Source organism: Protomyctophum bolini (assembly GCF_963924005.1).
Source record: "Protomyctophum bolini genome assembly, chromosome: 14".
Taxonomy (NCBI): Eukaryota; Metazoa; Chordata; class Actinopteri; order Myctophiformes; family Myctophidae; genus Protomyctophum; species Protomyctophum bolini.
In genome coordinates this window covers 10,035,647-10,051,832 of record NC_137875.1, presented here as the reverse complement: position 1 = coordinate 10,051,832, position 16,186 = coordinate 10,035,647, and the positions used below count along the sequence as shown (strand labels likewise).

At 42.2% G+C, this 16,186-nt stretch overlaps 1 protein-coding gene across 1 annotated transcript in view; it reads right to left on the bottom strand.

Annotated features, from left to right (window-relative positions):
• Window positions 1–16,186, bottom strand: part of LOC308328207 (protocadherin-15-like) — a gene marked incomplete at both ends in the record, with an annotated part of 276,193 nt that overhangs the window by 87,961 nt on the left and 172,046 nt on the right. Inside the window, 3 exons of the mRNA XM_080781948.1 lie at window positions 1,384–1,614; window positions 5,748–5,849; window positions 6,542–6,745. Coding sequence (XP_080638074.1) covers window positions 1,384–1,614; window positions 5,748–5,849; window positions 6,542–6,745 — 537 coding nt within the window. The remainder of the gene's footprint in view (window positions 1–1,383; window positions 1,615–5,747; window positions 5,850–6,541; window positions 6,746–16,186) is intronic.

Below are 16,186 nucleotides of genomic sequence, written 5' to 3'. Positions count from 1 at the left end.
GTCATCATAGCTTAGTTTTAATTTAGTTTTTGTTTAGTTTGTCAGTGGAAAAAGGTAGTCAACAAACATTTCTCGTCGTAGTTTTAGTCGACTAAGTTAACACTCGGCTGCATGACATTTTGAGGATGATACACAAAGTAAGAAGGTAGCCTACAGGAAGCAAAAAGCAAGTACATGAGGTATTCAAAAGTACTGTGCCAACAACATACTGAATGAACAAAGCTAACATAATATAATAAAATAAACTAAAAACAAAAACATAATAAAGAAGCCCATGTCAAGTGGTTGTAACACTTTTCATCCTTGTGACTTTGGGTCCATGTATATTTTGGGTCTTGAGCTAAACCGTTTGCTATCTAACTACATCTACAATACAGGCTCTTATGGGGTTAAGGCGCTAACACATGCTTGGCTGAGGTTTGTTTAACCTGCACAGTGAATACAGAGCAGATGTGTAAAGTGGAACATACAAGCCCTGCAGTGCAGGACTGCATGTCAACACACCCCCAACCATCCTTCTGGGGATTTTAAGAATGCAGCGGCCCTGCACTGCATAATGCCAGGCAGGCCCTGGTGTGAATGAACTACCGGTACTCAACTTCTTTTCTTAAGTAAAAGTATCACACCGCACTGTGGAAATGCTCTGTTACAAGTGCGAGTAAAAATACTAAAGTATTGGCATCAGTATATAGGCTAATGTACAGTAATAGTGCTCATAGTGCAGAAGTATTAACGTACTTAGTTCATTTCCACCAGTGGCTATAGGCCAGGGTGCCGTGACGCACGTCCAGGGGTGCCTCCGAATACTTTGATATTAATATTTGGAATTTATCAATGTCACTTGCACTTTACTTGGTGCGTTCTTTTTCAGTCTACAGTACACCAAGTCTCTTCACCAAATATAGCAGATCTACAAGTTAACAATGGGTCGTGAGCTTGTATGTCGGCTATTTTTGGTGAATGTTCCACCCAGAATATGGATGCTGGGGTTTAAGTGGTTAAACGTCAAATATAACAATTATTTTCAATCTGTCCTAATGGAAACTCAAGTTTTCCTCGTGCCTCATAGGGTTGAAAGATTTACATTAGCACATAAGGTGCTATAAAGTTTAACAATGTAATTAAAATAAATCTAATGGGGGTCCGTTGGCCTAATGCATATCAAATTGGGGCATTGAAAATCCTGCTATCTTGGCTGCATCCATCCATCTTCAACCGTTTATCCATAGTCGGGTCGCGGGGGCTACAGCTCTACCAGAGAGCTCCAGACTTCCCTCTCCAGAGCAACGTAAATAATAGCAACTTCATATTCTCTGAGATCCCGAGGCGGTCGCGGCACATATTGGAGATGCGACCCCTCTGCGGGAGCATAATAACTCTTACCTTGATGTGGACGGTGACGGTGGCTACCCCCGGGGGCATGCTGCCCCCCACGTCCCTGGCCTCCACCTGGAAGGTAAAGGTGGCTGCCATGCCCATGGAGTCCAGGTCCTCGAAGTCCAGGGACTTTTTCATGGTGACCCGTCCACTGATGGGGTCCACGTTGACCAGCTGCTTGGCCGACTCCGTCCTCAGCCGGTACGTGACGTTGGAGAAGAGGTCTGCGTCTATCGCCTGAGTGGGAGGGAGGGAGGAAACGGAGATGTGAGGAATACGGTACGTGGTGAGAGGGCAGAAACCTCTTATCTCCATGTTTTTATTCCTTTAATTCCTTTAATTCCTTTAATTTAAATCATCACCTTCTTAAACTAATGGCCTAAATATGTTTTTTTTTTTTTTCATTAAAAACTGAACCAAAACTATATATTATTTCTTAATAATTTCACCAAAAAAGGTTTATAACAATGTATGACTAAATAGTGTCTATTTGTACATCTCTAAATGTTTTGATGAATTGAACAAGGTGGACCCTCTTGTATACAAGTGTAATGCATAATTGGGTCGTCCACTCAGTTAACAGTCTTTGTATTGAGTTTGTGCTTGAAACGTACTGTAATTCTGCAAACTGTTAATACATTATTTCAATCAATCAATCATGTAACATGAAAGGATTAAATAGAATTAAATAGGATTAAACAGTCACTAAACCATGCCTAAAAAAAATGCCTAAGTCACACTCTTGAGATAGGCCATTTCACTAAAATGGGCAGGATCAGTGTGATCCATTTCAATTAGAACTTTGGCGATTGTACCAGAGGTGTCCAGTGTCATGAGGAGCTGACTTAGGCCAACATATTATTTCCCTCAAAAAAGGCCATTAGTTAGCAACTTTCATAAATCGCCTTACTTGATCACACTACACTGACTACACTACAGCATCACACAAAAGCATATGATGTATGCTTTAATGGCACCGGCCTTCGGTGGTTTCACAAAGACACAATGCTCAGCTGTATAGTCTCCTTGGTAGAGCCACCGGAAGTCGTGTATTGTTTCTGTTTGTGAACAAACGGCAGCGAGCAGAGAGAGACACTGGCACATATACTGTATGAGGCACATGGGAAAGCATACAGTACGCATACAGGAGATATGGTTTTGGTTGGTTGAAGAACATAATGTCTCATGAACACCAACGCACTAAACTGTGACTACAATACGTACTCTGTGTACTGTCCATGAAACAACAGACACAAAGGGACAGAGAGAGGGGGAATGGAACAGTTGTTAAGTTACATGAGACATACGTTTGAGCTTTTCTAGCTGCTACTTTTTCTGTTTTGGAGTTTGCATCCTGAAAAGTCACAACTTTGGACATAATGAGGTTTCCACCCACAGCGACGATGAAATATTAGTATTGGGTCATGAGTATTTCATTAGTCATCAAAGGGTTTGAGGTCTTCACCCAGCATTAAATGGCCACCCTCTTTTATGTTAGCCTCATCTGCAGCTCATCCGAGATGACAGCGATGTAGGCCATTAGAGACAGTCTGTCTGATGCATAATGCTGATGCATGCCGTTAAGACTGTTGAACAAGGTCTTGTTCAGCAGCCGGATGACAGGCAGTGTCGTCAGGCTGGTCTCAGAGCTTGGCTCTTCCTTGGACCTACCCAAGGATTATGCCAGGGATAAAGGACTTGGACGAAGCTCTTCCTTAGCCCTACCCTCGGATTATACAGGGACTTTTTCTTTACTTTGCTCTCCCTCAGGGACCTACTTGTGGTTTATGTCAGTGTCAGCCTAACCTATGCGGATTATGTGGTTGACATGCACTGATATTTTTGCAGCTTAACTCGCATCGCTCTGCGCCAAGATTTTGACGTCTTTTTGTATTTGTATTCATTCAGAATGGTCCCGTATACCACGGCAATTGACTCCTGTAATGACCGAGATATTAAAATATTGATATTTTTTTCTCTGAATCCTTTCTCAGATTGAGGTGTTTCAACAGGACGTTGATGCTAGGGGCTCATTACTGAATAGTCGCTACCTCGCGGTTACGATATTAACGCTTCTGATGACTTTTAAAATGACGGTAGCCACATTAGCTTTAGGCTATAATGTGCTTTTTTATTCTTGTTTTTCTCGTTTGATCTCCTTTCCCAATTACCCACTTCTTCTTTCCTTCCTTCCTTTTTTCTTCCTATGGAAATAACGACGCGGTGGGAACTATGCACAGAAACAAATTCCACCCACTTCTTTACCTTGTAAATCTGTGATGTGACAATAAAGCCAGTTCTGATGTACATTAAACAGCATAGGCGATATCCACGGACAGATACACACAGAGGGGGCTGCAGTCAGACAGTACATTCACTCACCAAACCCCAGAGTGCTATTCAGCGAAGACGAGATATAAAAGGCACAGAGATAATGAGAATGAATAAATCCAAGGCCTCTGGATCAAAGCGATAAAAAAAAACAGGCTCTCGTTGTAAGAACACTTGCAGGTGGAGGAGCGTGGACGCACAGGGAATTTGATTATTCACTGATGCTATATCGTCTCTGTCGGGTGGAAACCTCATATGTCCAACACGGTTACTTGGCAGGATTCAAATTCGATTCACAATCACACTGAAAAGGTTAGAATATGGAGATAAGAGGTTTCTGCCCACGGGACGTCAACCTGTGTGTGAGTGTGTGTGTGTGCATGCATGCGTGTGTGTGTGTGTGTGTGTGTGTTACTCAAGGACTGCAGGGTTTGAGAACTTCATCCATCACTGCACACACACATACATGCACAGCCTCACGCTCCCCCCCCACCCACAAACCAAACCTCCATGAGCCAGATCTGACACAGAGACATTTTCAATCACTCTCTCCCTGGTTTGTGGAGCGTTGCGTTAGTGTTCGTCAAGGGGGGGGGGGGGGGGGGGGGACGACTCCTGTCAAGCGAACAAAACAAAAATGTTTTGCTGCTGCCAGGCGGAAACCAAAATCGTAACTTTTCAGGAAATTAAAAAAATAAATACATTTGCGACATTTAAGAAAAGCAATTTAGGTTTTCATTCTTCTGTGGATACATGGAATGCTAAGTGCTGCAGCATGCATGGAGCATATGCCATTTTAAAACTGCTGCCAAATGAAGTTAAAGGGTGATAAAATTGTGTTAACGCAGCAGCTGCTGAACGCACCACTGGACGAGAAAGAGAGAGAGAGAGAGAGAGAGAGAGAGAGAGAGAGAGAGAGAGAGAGAGAGAGAGAGAGAGAGAGAGAGAGAGAGAGAGAGAGAGAGAGAGAGAGATTTAAAACACTGTTTCTCTACGTGGTGTCAATTAACCAGGGGTCCAAATGGACACTTATGGATCTGTATTCTGTAACCTTTACACTAACCTGTACACTCTCAAGAGTTAAATTATCACTAAAGGATTTTACAGTGAGGTCCACGAGATTAAAAAAAGGTATCAAATGTGGGATCCTTGAAATCAAAAACAGGCATGACAAAGGTGACAGTGTGCGGAACCCGCGAGTGTTTTTAACACCCCCCGGGGGTCGGGGGTCGACGACAGTAGGGTTATACTACACTTAATTTAAGTCAGAGGAACACAAAATGTCCATTTGGTCCCATGTGCACATCTTCTGAGTTACAGAGCGGTAACTCCGAAGGGGGATTCCATGACAGGCTAAACCAGATAAACAGATGTTTGGTTTAACAATGATCTCACAAACAGATGTGGAGGGTTATTGTTTTGCACCGGACAGCAAACATTAAATGCCGTGATGGACAGTACATTTACTCAAGTAACATTTTGAGGCGCTTTTACTTTACTGGATTGGGCATTTCCAATTTCCAATACAGACGGACGTACAGGCGGACAGCCAGACAGCCAGACAGCCAGACAGCCAGCCAGACAGCCAGCCAGACAGATAGCCAGCCAGACAGCCAGACAGCCAGACAGCCAGACAGCCAGATAGCCAGACAGACATATAGCCAGACAGACATATAGCCAGACAGACAGACAGACAGACAGACAGACAGACAGACAGCCAGACAGCCAGACAGACAGACAGACAGACAGACAGACAGACAGACAGCCAGACAGCCAGACAGCCAGACAGACAGCCAGCCAGCCAGCCAGCCAGCCAGCCAGACAGACAGACAGACAGACAGACAGACAGACAGACAGACAGACAGACAGACAGACAGACAGACAGACAGACAGCCAGACAGCCAGACAGCCAGACAGACAGACAGACAGCCAGACAGCCAGACAGCCAGCCAGACAGACAGACAGACAGACAGACAGACAGACAGACAGACAGACAGACAGACAGACAGACAGACAGACAGACAGACAGACAGACTCACGCTGAGCACCAGGATGACTGTGCCCACCGGGCTATTCTCTGCCACATTCACCACGTAGTCCTGCTGGGAGAAGACGGGGCTGTTGTCATCGATGTCTGCCACCTGGAAACGGATGATGCCACACTTTAATCTGACTAATACATTTAATTCATTCTTAACAAAAGTATCAAACATTTAATGAAAGAATCAATTCATAATCAATCAATGTGTACGGCATGTCAACATAGATGGAAATGTTGCTGATCTGCAAGATCACACAACACATTGTCTTGTGAGCTTGTAGATGAGCTGCTTTCAAAATGTTTCCACAACGCTGTTGTGCAATGAAATATGAAACAGGGATTGAGCGGTTAATCAATTTGTTGATCAGTATATTATACTTTTTTTTTAAAATATAAAGATAATAAAAAAACATGTTTCTCTGTAGTAATCATTAAAACCGGGAAAGCATCTGTGATTGTTTGTCATTCCAGATTTTAGCGTTAAAAAAAAGCAGATATACAAGCTCACAGCACGCCACGCTACATCTGCTACTTTTGAACGTTTGAGAGAGAGAGAGAGACCTGGATGTAGAGGGTGAGCATGGTGCGTCAGGGGGTCAGAGAGAGAGAGAGAGAGAGAGAGAGAGAGAGAGAGAGACAGAGACAGACCTGGATGTAGAGGGTGAGCATGGTGCGTCAGGGGGTCAGAGAGAGAGAGAGAGAGAGACAGAGACAGACCTGGATGTAGAGGGTGAGCATGGTGCGTCAGGGGGTCAGAGAGAGAGAGAGAGAGAGAGAGAGACAGAGACAGACCTGGATGTAGAGGGTGAGCATGGTGCGTCGGGGGTCCACCGCCCCATCCGAGGCCTCCACCACCAGGTCATAGCGGCTGGTCGTCTCGCGGTCCAGAGGCACCAGCGTGTAGATGCTGCCATTCTCGTTGACCGTGAACAGGTCCGGAGGGCTCACGATCCTGTAGAGGACCTCGCCGTTAGAGCCCAGGTCTGGATCTGTGGCCTGGGAAGACACAAGGGATTCAGGAAGGGGTTACAACCTTGCATCTACAGTATGTCACTTTTAACCACTTAACAGTTATGTTATTCTTTATCTGTTGAGAAATAGCAGCACATCTTTGAATATCTATTCTTTCACAGTAAAAGTTTTTAACTCAAATATTTGCTTCTGCGGGGGTCCCTGGAACAAAATATTTTCAGATGGGGGTCCGCAGCCAAATACAGATCATTCTGGGGGTCCTTGACAGTTTGAGAAATCTGTCATACATTTTGTAGAATCTGGTCTTAGTTCTAAATGCATTAACAGTGCTGGTAGAAAAAGTATCAATAATGCAATATGGAAATAGTCTGTTACAAGTAAAGTCTGTAATTCATAATTTAGTACAAAAGTATTGGCTATTTGGCTTCACAATTTACTTAAAGTACCAAAAGCAAGAATACTTTTTATGCAGAATGTCCCTTTTCAATGTACAGTATAAACATATTTTGAAAATAGCAGATCTACAAGCTCACACTGTGTTACGGACAAGTAAACAATAATATTACCAGAATCACAAAAAAGAGATAGCCCTAAATGACCGTTAACAGCTCTTTAAGTAACTCTGAGAGCGTATAAATAGCTCTGGATTAAGAGCGTCTGCTTGCCTAAATTGTAAATTGTATAAATAGGTCCTAGTGGTTTGAGAACCACTAGTACTAGTTGGACTCCTAATGTGCCATAGTGCTCCTAATGTGCCATAGTAAATCAGTAGTTACTGTACATATTCTCAAGAAAGAGACTCGATTATGATCAAAATAACATTATAAAATGCTGTGTAAAACTGAAAATCTAAACTTTGCCACAAACACATTTGTCTGTGTACAGACATAATTGATGACCCGTGTTCACAGATGCTGGAAAGTTTCAGGTCATGGAAGGTACTGAGTTGCCCTTCAGAGAGCCATAATACAGCCTGAATTCTCCCACATGACAAACTGTCATTGAGCAGTAATTAAAAATAAGTAAAAAAATAACAGTAAAAATAATCTTTTAAGAAGATTATTAGTTCCTTTGAGTGTGATCCATTACAGTTGGGCTTTATGTTGGGGCCGGGGCAGGCATGCAGCCTTCAGACAAACCCACCGACACACTGCCGTGACTGAACATTCCTAAGCTGACATTCCCCCGCACACATTTTTAAATATCATCCTCTATTCTTCGTGTTGCAATTAAGTGTCTTTGTCAGGAACTAATCATTTCCAGGTTCAAAAGGCCAGATGTTTCATCAAAGGGTGAAAATCCTTGAATTCTGTCCTGAAATGCACTTTATTCTTTATTCACAAGAAAATAAATAAAAAACACATCAGAGAGCTGAAAAGAGCAACATCCTGTGATGTTCTACAGGGTGGGGGGGGGGGGGGGGGGGGGGGACTGTTGCCTTACAAATTCTTAATCCCTCGTGGATATGACAGCTCATTGGTATGCCTGTGGGATTGTGTGTGTGCGTGCGTGTGTGCGGTTGTGTGTGTGAGAGAGAGTTTAAAAACAAACTGCAATTCAGCATGTTTAGTTGGGGACTAGGGAGAGCTAGGGATCGATTCTATCACAGAATCAATTCTAAAGTTATGGAGAATCGTAAATCCATATGTGTTTTGCCTTAGCAATTCTCTTATCGATTCTAGTGGGACATGGCGTCATGTCGAGAGAGAGAGAGAGAGAGAGAGAGAGAGAGACACCAGAGTCACAAATATGTGTCATTCTAATAAAGCTTTTGACTTTGTTGAATCGACTGCCAAACGGAAAAACACTATTTTTTACATGTGAAAGTTAAGGTGGTTAAGTGTGGGTTGTATAATCATTGAACCAATGGGATGTATTAACAAGAGCTTGTGACAAACTAATAACTACATTGGAACACAGGCTCTTTTTTCTGAAAAGGTAACGCTTTGGGACATGCAAGGTTTTCCACCTGACAGCGATGAAAAGGGAAATGTAGCGCAACAAGGAGCAGAGGCAGAAAGAGAATAATAAGAGAACAAACCGCACATGACCGCTCCCCGTTTGAATATCACACACAGCATGACAAATATTTAGAGACACAATCGACCCGACCCTTTTGAGTAACACATGAAAAAGCAACACGCCAATATGGGCAAACAGTAAGATCCTAGCAGTAGGAGACTATATGCACAGATAGCGTCGACTATTTGCCATCAAAGCATGCCAACATACATTTTAGTCAACGAAATCTAGGAGGGAGGAGTAGGATGAAGGCTCCACATCCTCGCAGTGGGGACTAAATTGAGGGCACAAAATGTGGTAAAAAGATAACACCAGGGCTGGAGGTGAGGCTTGCTCATCCTACAGGTACAGTGCATACAGTATGAGCACTAGCAACTGAAATCATAACTCTACCCATCCATGACAGAACTGTAAATATAGTATAGTGACATTACAGTAAAAACGGTTGACTACAGTATGTGCAAGGCCTGGCATGGCCTAGCCTAGACATTCCAGGAATCCAAAATGAACCAAGCCTACAAATTAATGTTTTCCACGATTTCTATTAGCAAACTCATCATTGCGTTTCATTTTGTCCACATTAATGTTTTAGGTTTATTTCAAACAAACCGCTTATATTCCAGACTGAAAGTACACACTGGCTGCACTGTAAAACATCTGAAAGAATGAATTGGCAATGGGAAATAATCAGTAACAAGTACAACGCATACACAAGGCATGGCGATGCCTTGCGAGTGATGGGACTGGTGGTACAGTACTTTCACTTGAGGTATATTTTTATGCCATACTTTACTCAAGTAATTTTTTAATGCAGGAGTATTTCTACATTGCGGTACAGCGAATTTATTACTTCTTCCACAATCGCTGACCAGCTGCGAATCGATGGACAGTGGAAGGAAAGCAAGACATTCCATGATGCATTGCGCATCTGACTGTCTGACTGGGGGGTCATATTTTGTCAGCAGGAATTGCCAGCATTAGGATGTATTCGGATGTTGATATTCATTCATCAGCCAACACTCCCCACTCACAGGTAGTACCCCCCCCCCCCCCCCCCCCCCCCCCCCAGAGAGGACGTATAGGGCCTTAGTCCTACTCCTCCTCCCAGCCAACACTCCCCACTGACACTGACACCAGTGTTGGGCATCGTTACTTACTGGATTACTGCCCATAAAAATAATCCCTTACCGTTACAGATTACCTTCTGAGAAAAGTAACAAGTTAGATTATTTTCCGTTATTTTCCGTTACCAGACAATTAAAACCCTTTTTTTATGCTTGCGCAAGTTGGTTACATTGTATTAGCCCTACTGCCTACCGTCAATGCGCCGCATTATCACGGCCCGGTTAAAAACGAGAATGATACACACCATGAACTGACCATAGACAATATCCCCTTTACAGCTCTCTTTATTAACGAATATAAGTCGCCACAATCGCCAGCCTATACACGTAGGACTGGACAGAAAGAGCTATAGTGCAGAGAGTACAGACAATACCAGACTAGGCTGTTGCGCAACTTGCGCTGCGCTCTGATGCCCTCTCCACGCCGCGCACCGTGGCCCATGAACAACAATAACAACTCCACGTGGACCCACGACGACCCACGTATGAATTAGATAGTTTATAAGAAATGGCACGGCGGCCATCCTTGCAGGCAGTGACAGTAACATAATGAGAATCCTGTAGGCTGTGTAACCTGTTCATTTTGGGGGGCATCATCAACAACAGCCTGTTGATGATGAATGATACTATGAAACTTAACAATTAATGTACTAGTACTCACCTAATGACGCCACCACGGAGGATATACCATGTTTAACGTAATTCCAAAGTGTTTAGCCTACATTGTTTAAGTCATAGACGCATGCGGTTTTTTTTGGCTAAAAGCATGTTGTTTTTATTATTCCACCACCCGGCAGCGCCGGCCCTTCTAGTCGACTGTCATGGTAGCTGGCTAGCCTACAACCGAAATAACTTCCTCTTCCTCTTCAAAATAAAAGCTACTTGTAACAATACTTTTATTTCTTAAGTGAACTACAGGATGTAGTAGACGCAGGATGTATAGTACATGGTATAGTGGGCTTGGAAGGATAAATCACACAGAAGGCAGGAGAAATAAACTCCTCAGACATTCGGGGCTTTATTATTTTTAAATCTTGCCAACAGAATGAACAGGGACACATTATAGTAACGGGATTATTTTGTTGGAAATGTGACTAAGGAACTAACTACTAAATTGCAAAACTAACAAGTTACTTTATTGTTACCAATAAAAGTAGTCCCTTACATAACGCCGTTATTAATAGCGCCGTTACACCCAACACTGACTGACACACACATGTACAGTACGCTTTGGAGCTGCAATCCAATTATTTCAAAGCCAATGAATCAATTAATGAATCAGAATATTTCTGCATTCCACTGAGGATATAGTTCTACTTTGCCCTGCAAGCTTGGTTGGAGGCAGTTATTTCCTGGACTTGCGGAAAAGAGCACTTTCATTCCTCCTTTCGGAAAATTTAAAGTTAATTTGGCCCTCTTGCATAAAAAATGGCTGAAATATGGGGACTAGGTTGGTGGAGGGTGTGTAGAGCCCAGGATCACATTAGATGATTGACACAGGGGTGAAAAATGGGTTACAAAATCGTGGGATAAAATAAAAGATGGCTGAAAGTTAAGTTTTATTCAGATATTCCATGTGAACAGATCTTAACGCCTACTGTACACAGGGTCTGTACACAGGGTCTCCTAGCTAGGGACACTATGAGCCAATTAGCCTCAACATGTAGTCGGTTAAGTAGTAGAGGCATTCTGCATTGTTATTTCTTTTTCTTATTACAGTTTTATTGCATTCTCTTGTTTTATTTGTTCCAGTATAAATAATATGTTGCCATATTGTATTGTTATTCACATTATAGTTGGTTGCTTTGAATGCCAGCATCAGAGTTTTGTATTCTGTGCGGGCAGCGACCGGGAGACAATGGAGGGAGACGTGTGAGAATGTTGGCTGGTTGAAGACCAAGCGAGCTGCAGCATTTTGGATCAGTTGGAGAGGCTTAAGTGCACATGCCAGTAGGCCAGTAAGGAGGGAGTTACAATAGTCAAGTTTTGACAAGACTGTTGTCTAGATTAGGAGCAGGGATGACTCCTGGGTGAGGAACGGTGACGTCTCTATTATATATAACTCTATGCAACAAACCCCAGTGCTCGCAAAATAAGTTGATCAGACCGCTTTGCTAAGCCCAGGGGATGGGACATTTTGATTTAAAAAAACTCACTTAGTCAAATATTGATACGAGATTTATTTTGATTAATTGATAACACCTCTAATTAATTAGATTATTTTAATCAAATTTGATGTAATCTAATCCATTTTTGCTATTTTGGGAAAATGCTTGCGTTAATGTTTTCAACATAGAAATGATTATGTAAAAATAATTAATAATAATTGTGATTATTTGCGAATAGGCAATATACCGCCTATGAATGAACCCCCCCCCCCCCCCCCCCGGCTAGTGTTCGCATTTAACCTCAATTTTTTTTCCAAATCTGTCAACAACTCAGACTGTGCCTCTGTTTGGGCTGACTGAATGGCATGCTGCTGTCATGGTGCAGTCGACATGAATGCTAATCCATTTGCCCCGTGCTCACAGTACTGCCGCATGGAGAGAAGCACTATATACAGTAGCATCATGTAATAGGGCTGGGAATTCTTAAAAAAGCAGATCTACAAGAAAAAGTATAATACAAGGTTTAAGTGATTAATCAGACTGATTGATTTAGTCAATGTAAAACTATTGCATTATTTAGTTTGTTGATTTGTTGATATATACAGAAATAAATAAATTATGTATAATAAATAGCTTTTCTTTTTAAACTATGAGTCGATTAAATTGCATTCTAGTATCATACTGTACACTACAGTATACTCATACTGTATAGTACATTATGATAGACTCAATGGAGACTCTGAGTCTCCGACGGTCATCACATTATCAGCTTAGGAATGTGACAAAAAAAAACCAAGGTTGTGTAATTGATTAGAAAATAATATATATATATTTTTTCAATTATCAGGCACATGTGGAAACAAGTGCCATGGCTTTTGGCCAAACGAGGCATGAGTTATGCCTGTTCAAACTAGGTTTCATTTTCAGCAGCGATTGCTACTGTATGGTGCTGCCCTTTGGCCTGTTGGAGTAAGACTGGCTTCAGCGCTATTTGGCATGACCGCCTCTACCAAACAGTAAAGTGTCATAAACATGTGACTCTGCAAGTATGCAATTTTCATTGGCTCATAAAACCTACTCACAATTTTTGGTCCGTATAGGTCCAAAGTTTACATGAAGATTTTTTTGATCAAAGATCCCAGGAGGAGATAGATAAGACACAAAAGTTGAGCGGCACGAGGAGACGGTGTATCGAAAGTTTTATTGCTGACGGTCAAACGGTTCATGAGCTACAGTATGCCTGTTAAAAGTTTGCATTTTCAATTGAGTGCTATAGCGCCACCCTTTGGCCAATGGTTGTGGGCTTCGTGTCCTCACCAGGACACCATATTGGCAAGTTTCGCGAAAACTGCCTACACGGTTAAGCCAGAACTGCTATTTTTGGCGGAAGAAGGGGAAAAAAAAAATCAGACAAATAAGGTACAAAAGTCCCTTCAGGATTGGCCCATTAAAAATAGCAGGTATACAAACATTGCAAAGTGGTGTGAATTGTGAGCTTGTAGATCGGGTAATTTTGACACTCTTCTACGACCAAGTAAGGCATTGATTTACGAATAACAAAATGGATACAAGGTTGACTCTGCCTGACAACAGCGATGAATATCAATGCATGCAGTTATGCTGCTGCTGAGTGTGACAGCACGGTGAAACGCTCCAGTGTGTTTGTGTGTGTGCATATAAAAGGAGAACAGGTGGGATACGCTTCCATTCAATTTCAAGACAACAGTGATAATCCATAATGCCTCGGGCGTTAGCATTAAGCTACTTAATGGCATTATGTGTTTGCACTGACTATGCAGTCATCTTCTCTGGCAGCATCTGTCTGCCTGCCGCTTTCGTACACAGTACCGCCCGGAGTGTTAATTTGACTTTCTTTTTACGCTTTTAGAGGCAATGCAGTATAAAATAACTTAATACAGCTTAATATAGCTTAATATAGCTTGTAGATTTGCTATTTTTTAATAGACCAAGAATGAAATAGAATCAAGCAATATTTCATACGTAATTAATGCTTTTATTTAATCTAAACCAGATTATTGGGATTATCTATATGCTGGTATCGACCAGGCATCACTACATCACCTGCAGCTAGTTCCTAATGCAGCTGCATGTCTCCTCACCGGTACCAATGACAACATCATTCCTGTTGTGTTTTAGAATTTATGTATTTTTGTATTATTTGTTTTGTGGGCTGGCGCCAACCCATCTTGCCTCGTACATCGCCCCACTAACTAGGGTTAGGGTCATCTCTGAGATTGGCTGACCAGCTGCTGCTGTTCGTTCCCTTATCTAGGCAAAAATCAAACAGGGGTGATGATGGGTTCGAGCCTTTGCTGTGGCTGGCCCCAGGCTCTGGAATAGCCTAAAACCTCCATTTGTCCGGCCCAGTTCCTCACTACCTAGTTGACCCTGGCCGTTGTTCTTATAGGTTGTCCTCAGACGAGCCCTCCGTTGTTGCTTCCAGTCATCCCGGTTCTCCATATCTTAGTTTGTTGGTGCTTTGCGCTCCTAGCCGTTGCTGTAACCTACTTTTTGGCAAATGCCTGTAAATGTAAATGATTCTGCAAATGCTTTCCATTGTGCTTTTTCTCTTCTTCTGCACAGCACTTTAGTTCAACCACGGTTGTTGCTTTCGAGTGGCAACAACAGTGGATTGAAATAGTGTAAATGAGAGATTTGAAATTACATTCTGATAAAAATGAGTTTTGTGACTTTGGAATGATTTTTTTTATACTACTGTACGTTGTTTACACAACTTGAAAATGAAATTCTTCTCAGTTCTTTTCGTGCTGCCTGCAGCGTATGTTGTGAAATAAATGCCCAGGATGTGGTTGTAAATATATAATAATAGACACTATAGTTTAATACTAGTCTTTGATACCGGACTACATATTTACTTTCCAAAGAACTCTCAATTTAATGCTAATTTTCATTCCCAGAATGCATTTCTCAAGGACACAAAAAAACAAGCCAATATTTTCCCAGACACAGCTGAAGGGCATCCAAGCGCAAAAGTGATAATTTCCCCTTTTCTACCCTTCACTCCATCCAGGAAATAAATTGGTCCCATTAACAATGGATGGATTGCATTGATTATTGTTCCGGTGGGTAATTAACCATTCTGCAGTAGCATTTGCTCGTAATATGCATGTACTGTACTGTAGGCCTATAGAGGTTGCTTAGAATAAGCATTTCAAGGATAGGCCGGAGTAAAGCTACAGCATTAACATTCACTTGGATCCAGCTTGGAGATGCTACCTGCATTATTATTGGGGAAAAAACTGAAAGAAAAGATGAAAAATAAAACAAAAATGGAACCCAAAGGGCAAAGAGGTTGTGCTGCTCCTACAACAAAAACATACCAAACTTGATTGAACTTTGAGTAACAGTGCAATCCTTATAGAGCCCTTAAAGTGAAAGATTTGGCCCAAGGGTGGCGCTATAGAAGAATATGATGGTGTCAATAAAATCAAGTATGGTTCAGCCTCAATCTATGCCCTTGCCCAGAGGATGCAAACAAAACACATGCTGTGCACATCCACTTGCTCCCCAGAGTCTAGGGAGCATGAAGGTGCAAAATAAACGTCAGAAAAGGAAACACTTTTAACAGGGAAAAGTAAAATGTTGAGAGAAACCTAGAAAAAGTGGTTAAGAAAGAAAAAAACCGCTCCGGTTCGGTCTCTATCCTTTATAGCTCTATGGTTGCACCACTCAAAAAGCACCAGGCAGCAATTCCACTGCATTTGGTCTACATTGGTTTTACCACTGATTTTGACATTCTGGATTAATGCATATTCAAATAATATGCTAATGCCGCAGCATGGCCTTGTTGTGTCTCGCCCACCAATATTGCTCAAAGCACAGTTGCACGTTGGACTGAGAAAGATTATGTTTGTAGTGTGACATCATACAGCCAGCGTGGATGTTGCGGAGGTGCAGAGGAGCGCCCACATCCAGTGGAAGAATGTATAATGTGATATAATGGCTGCTCTGGTGTTAAGGACCACCACAATTGTAAGTATTTGCCTGCTGTCAAGGCGTGACAATGCACTGAGTGTCTATGCTGTGCTGCACATTCACATCTGCCCTTTTGATAAAAACCAGAAAGAGATGCCTGCCGTGAGGGATTTTTGCTCGCGCCTAGTTGCCTAGGTCTGGATACACTGAGAGTTTGCAAATTTGTGTTTTCAGCTAGGGGGAAAAAAACACTT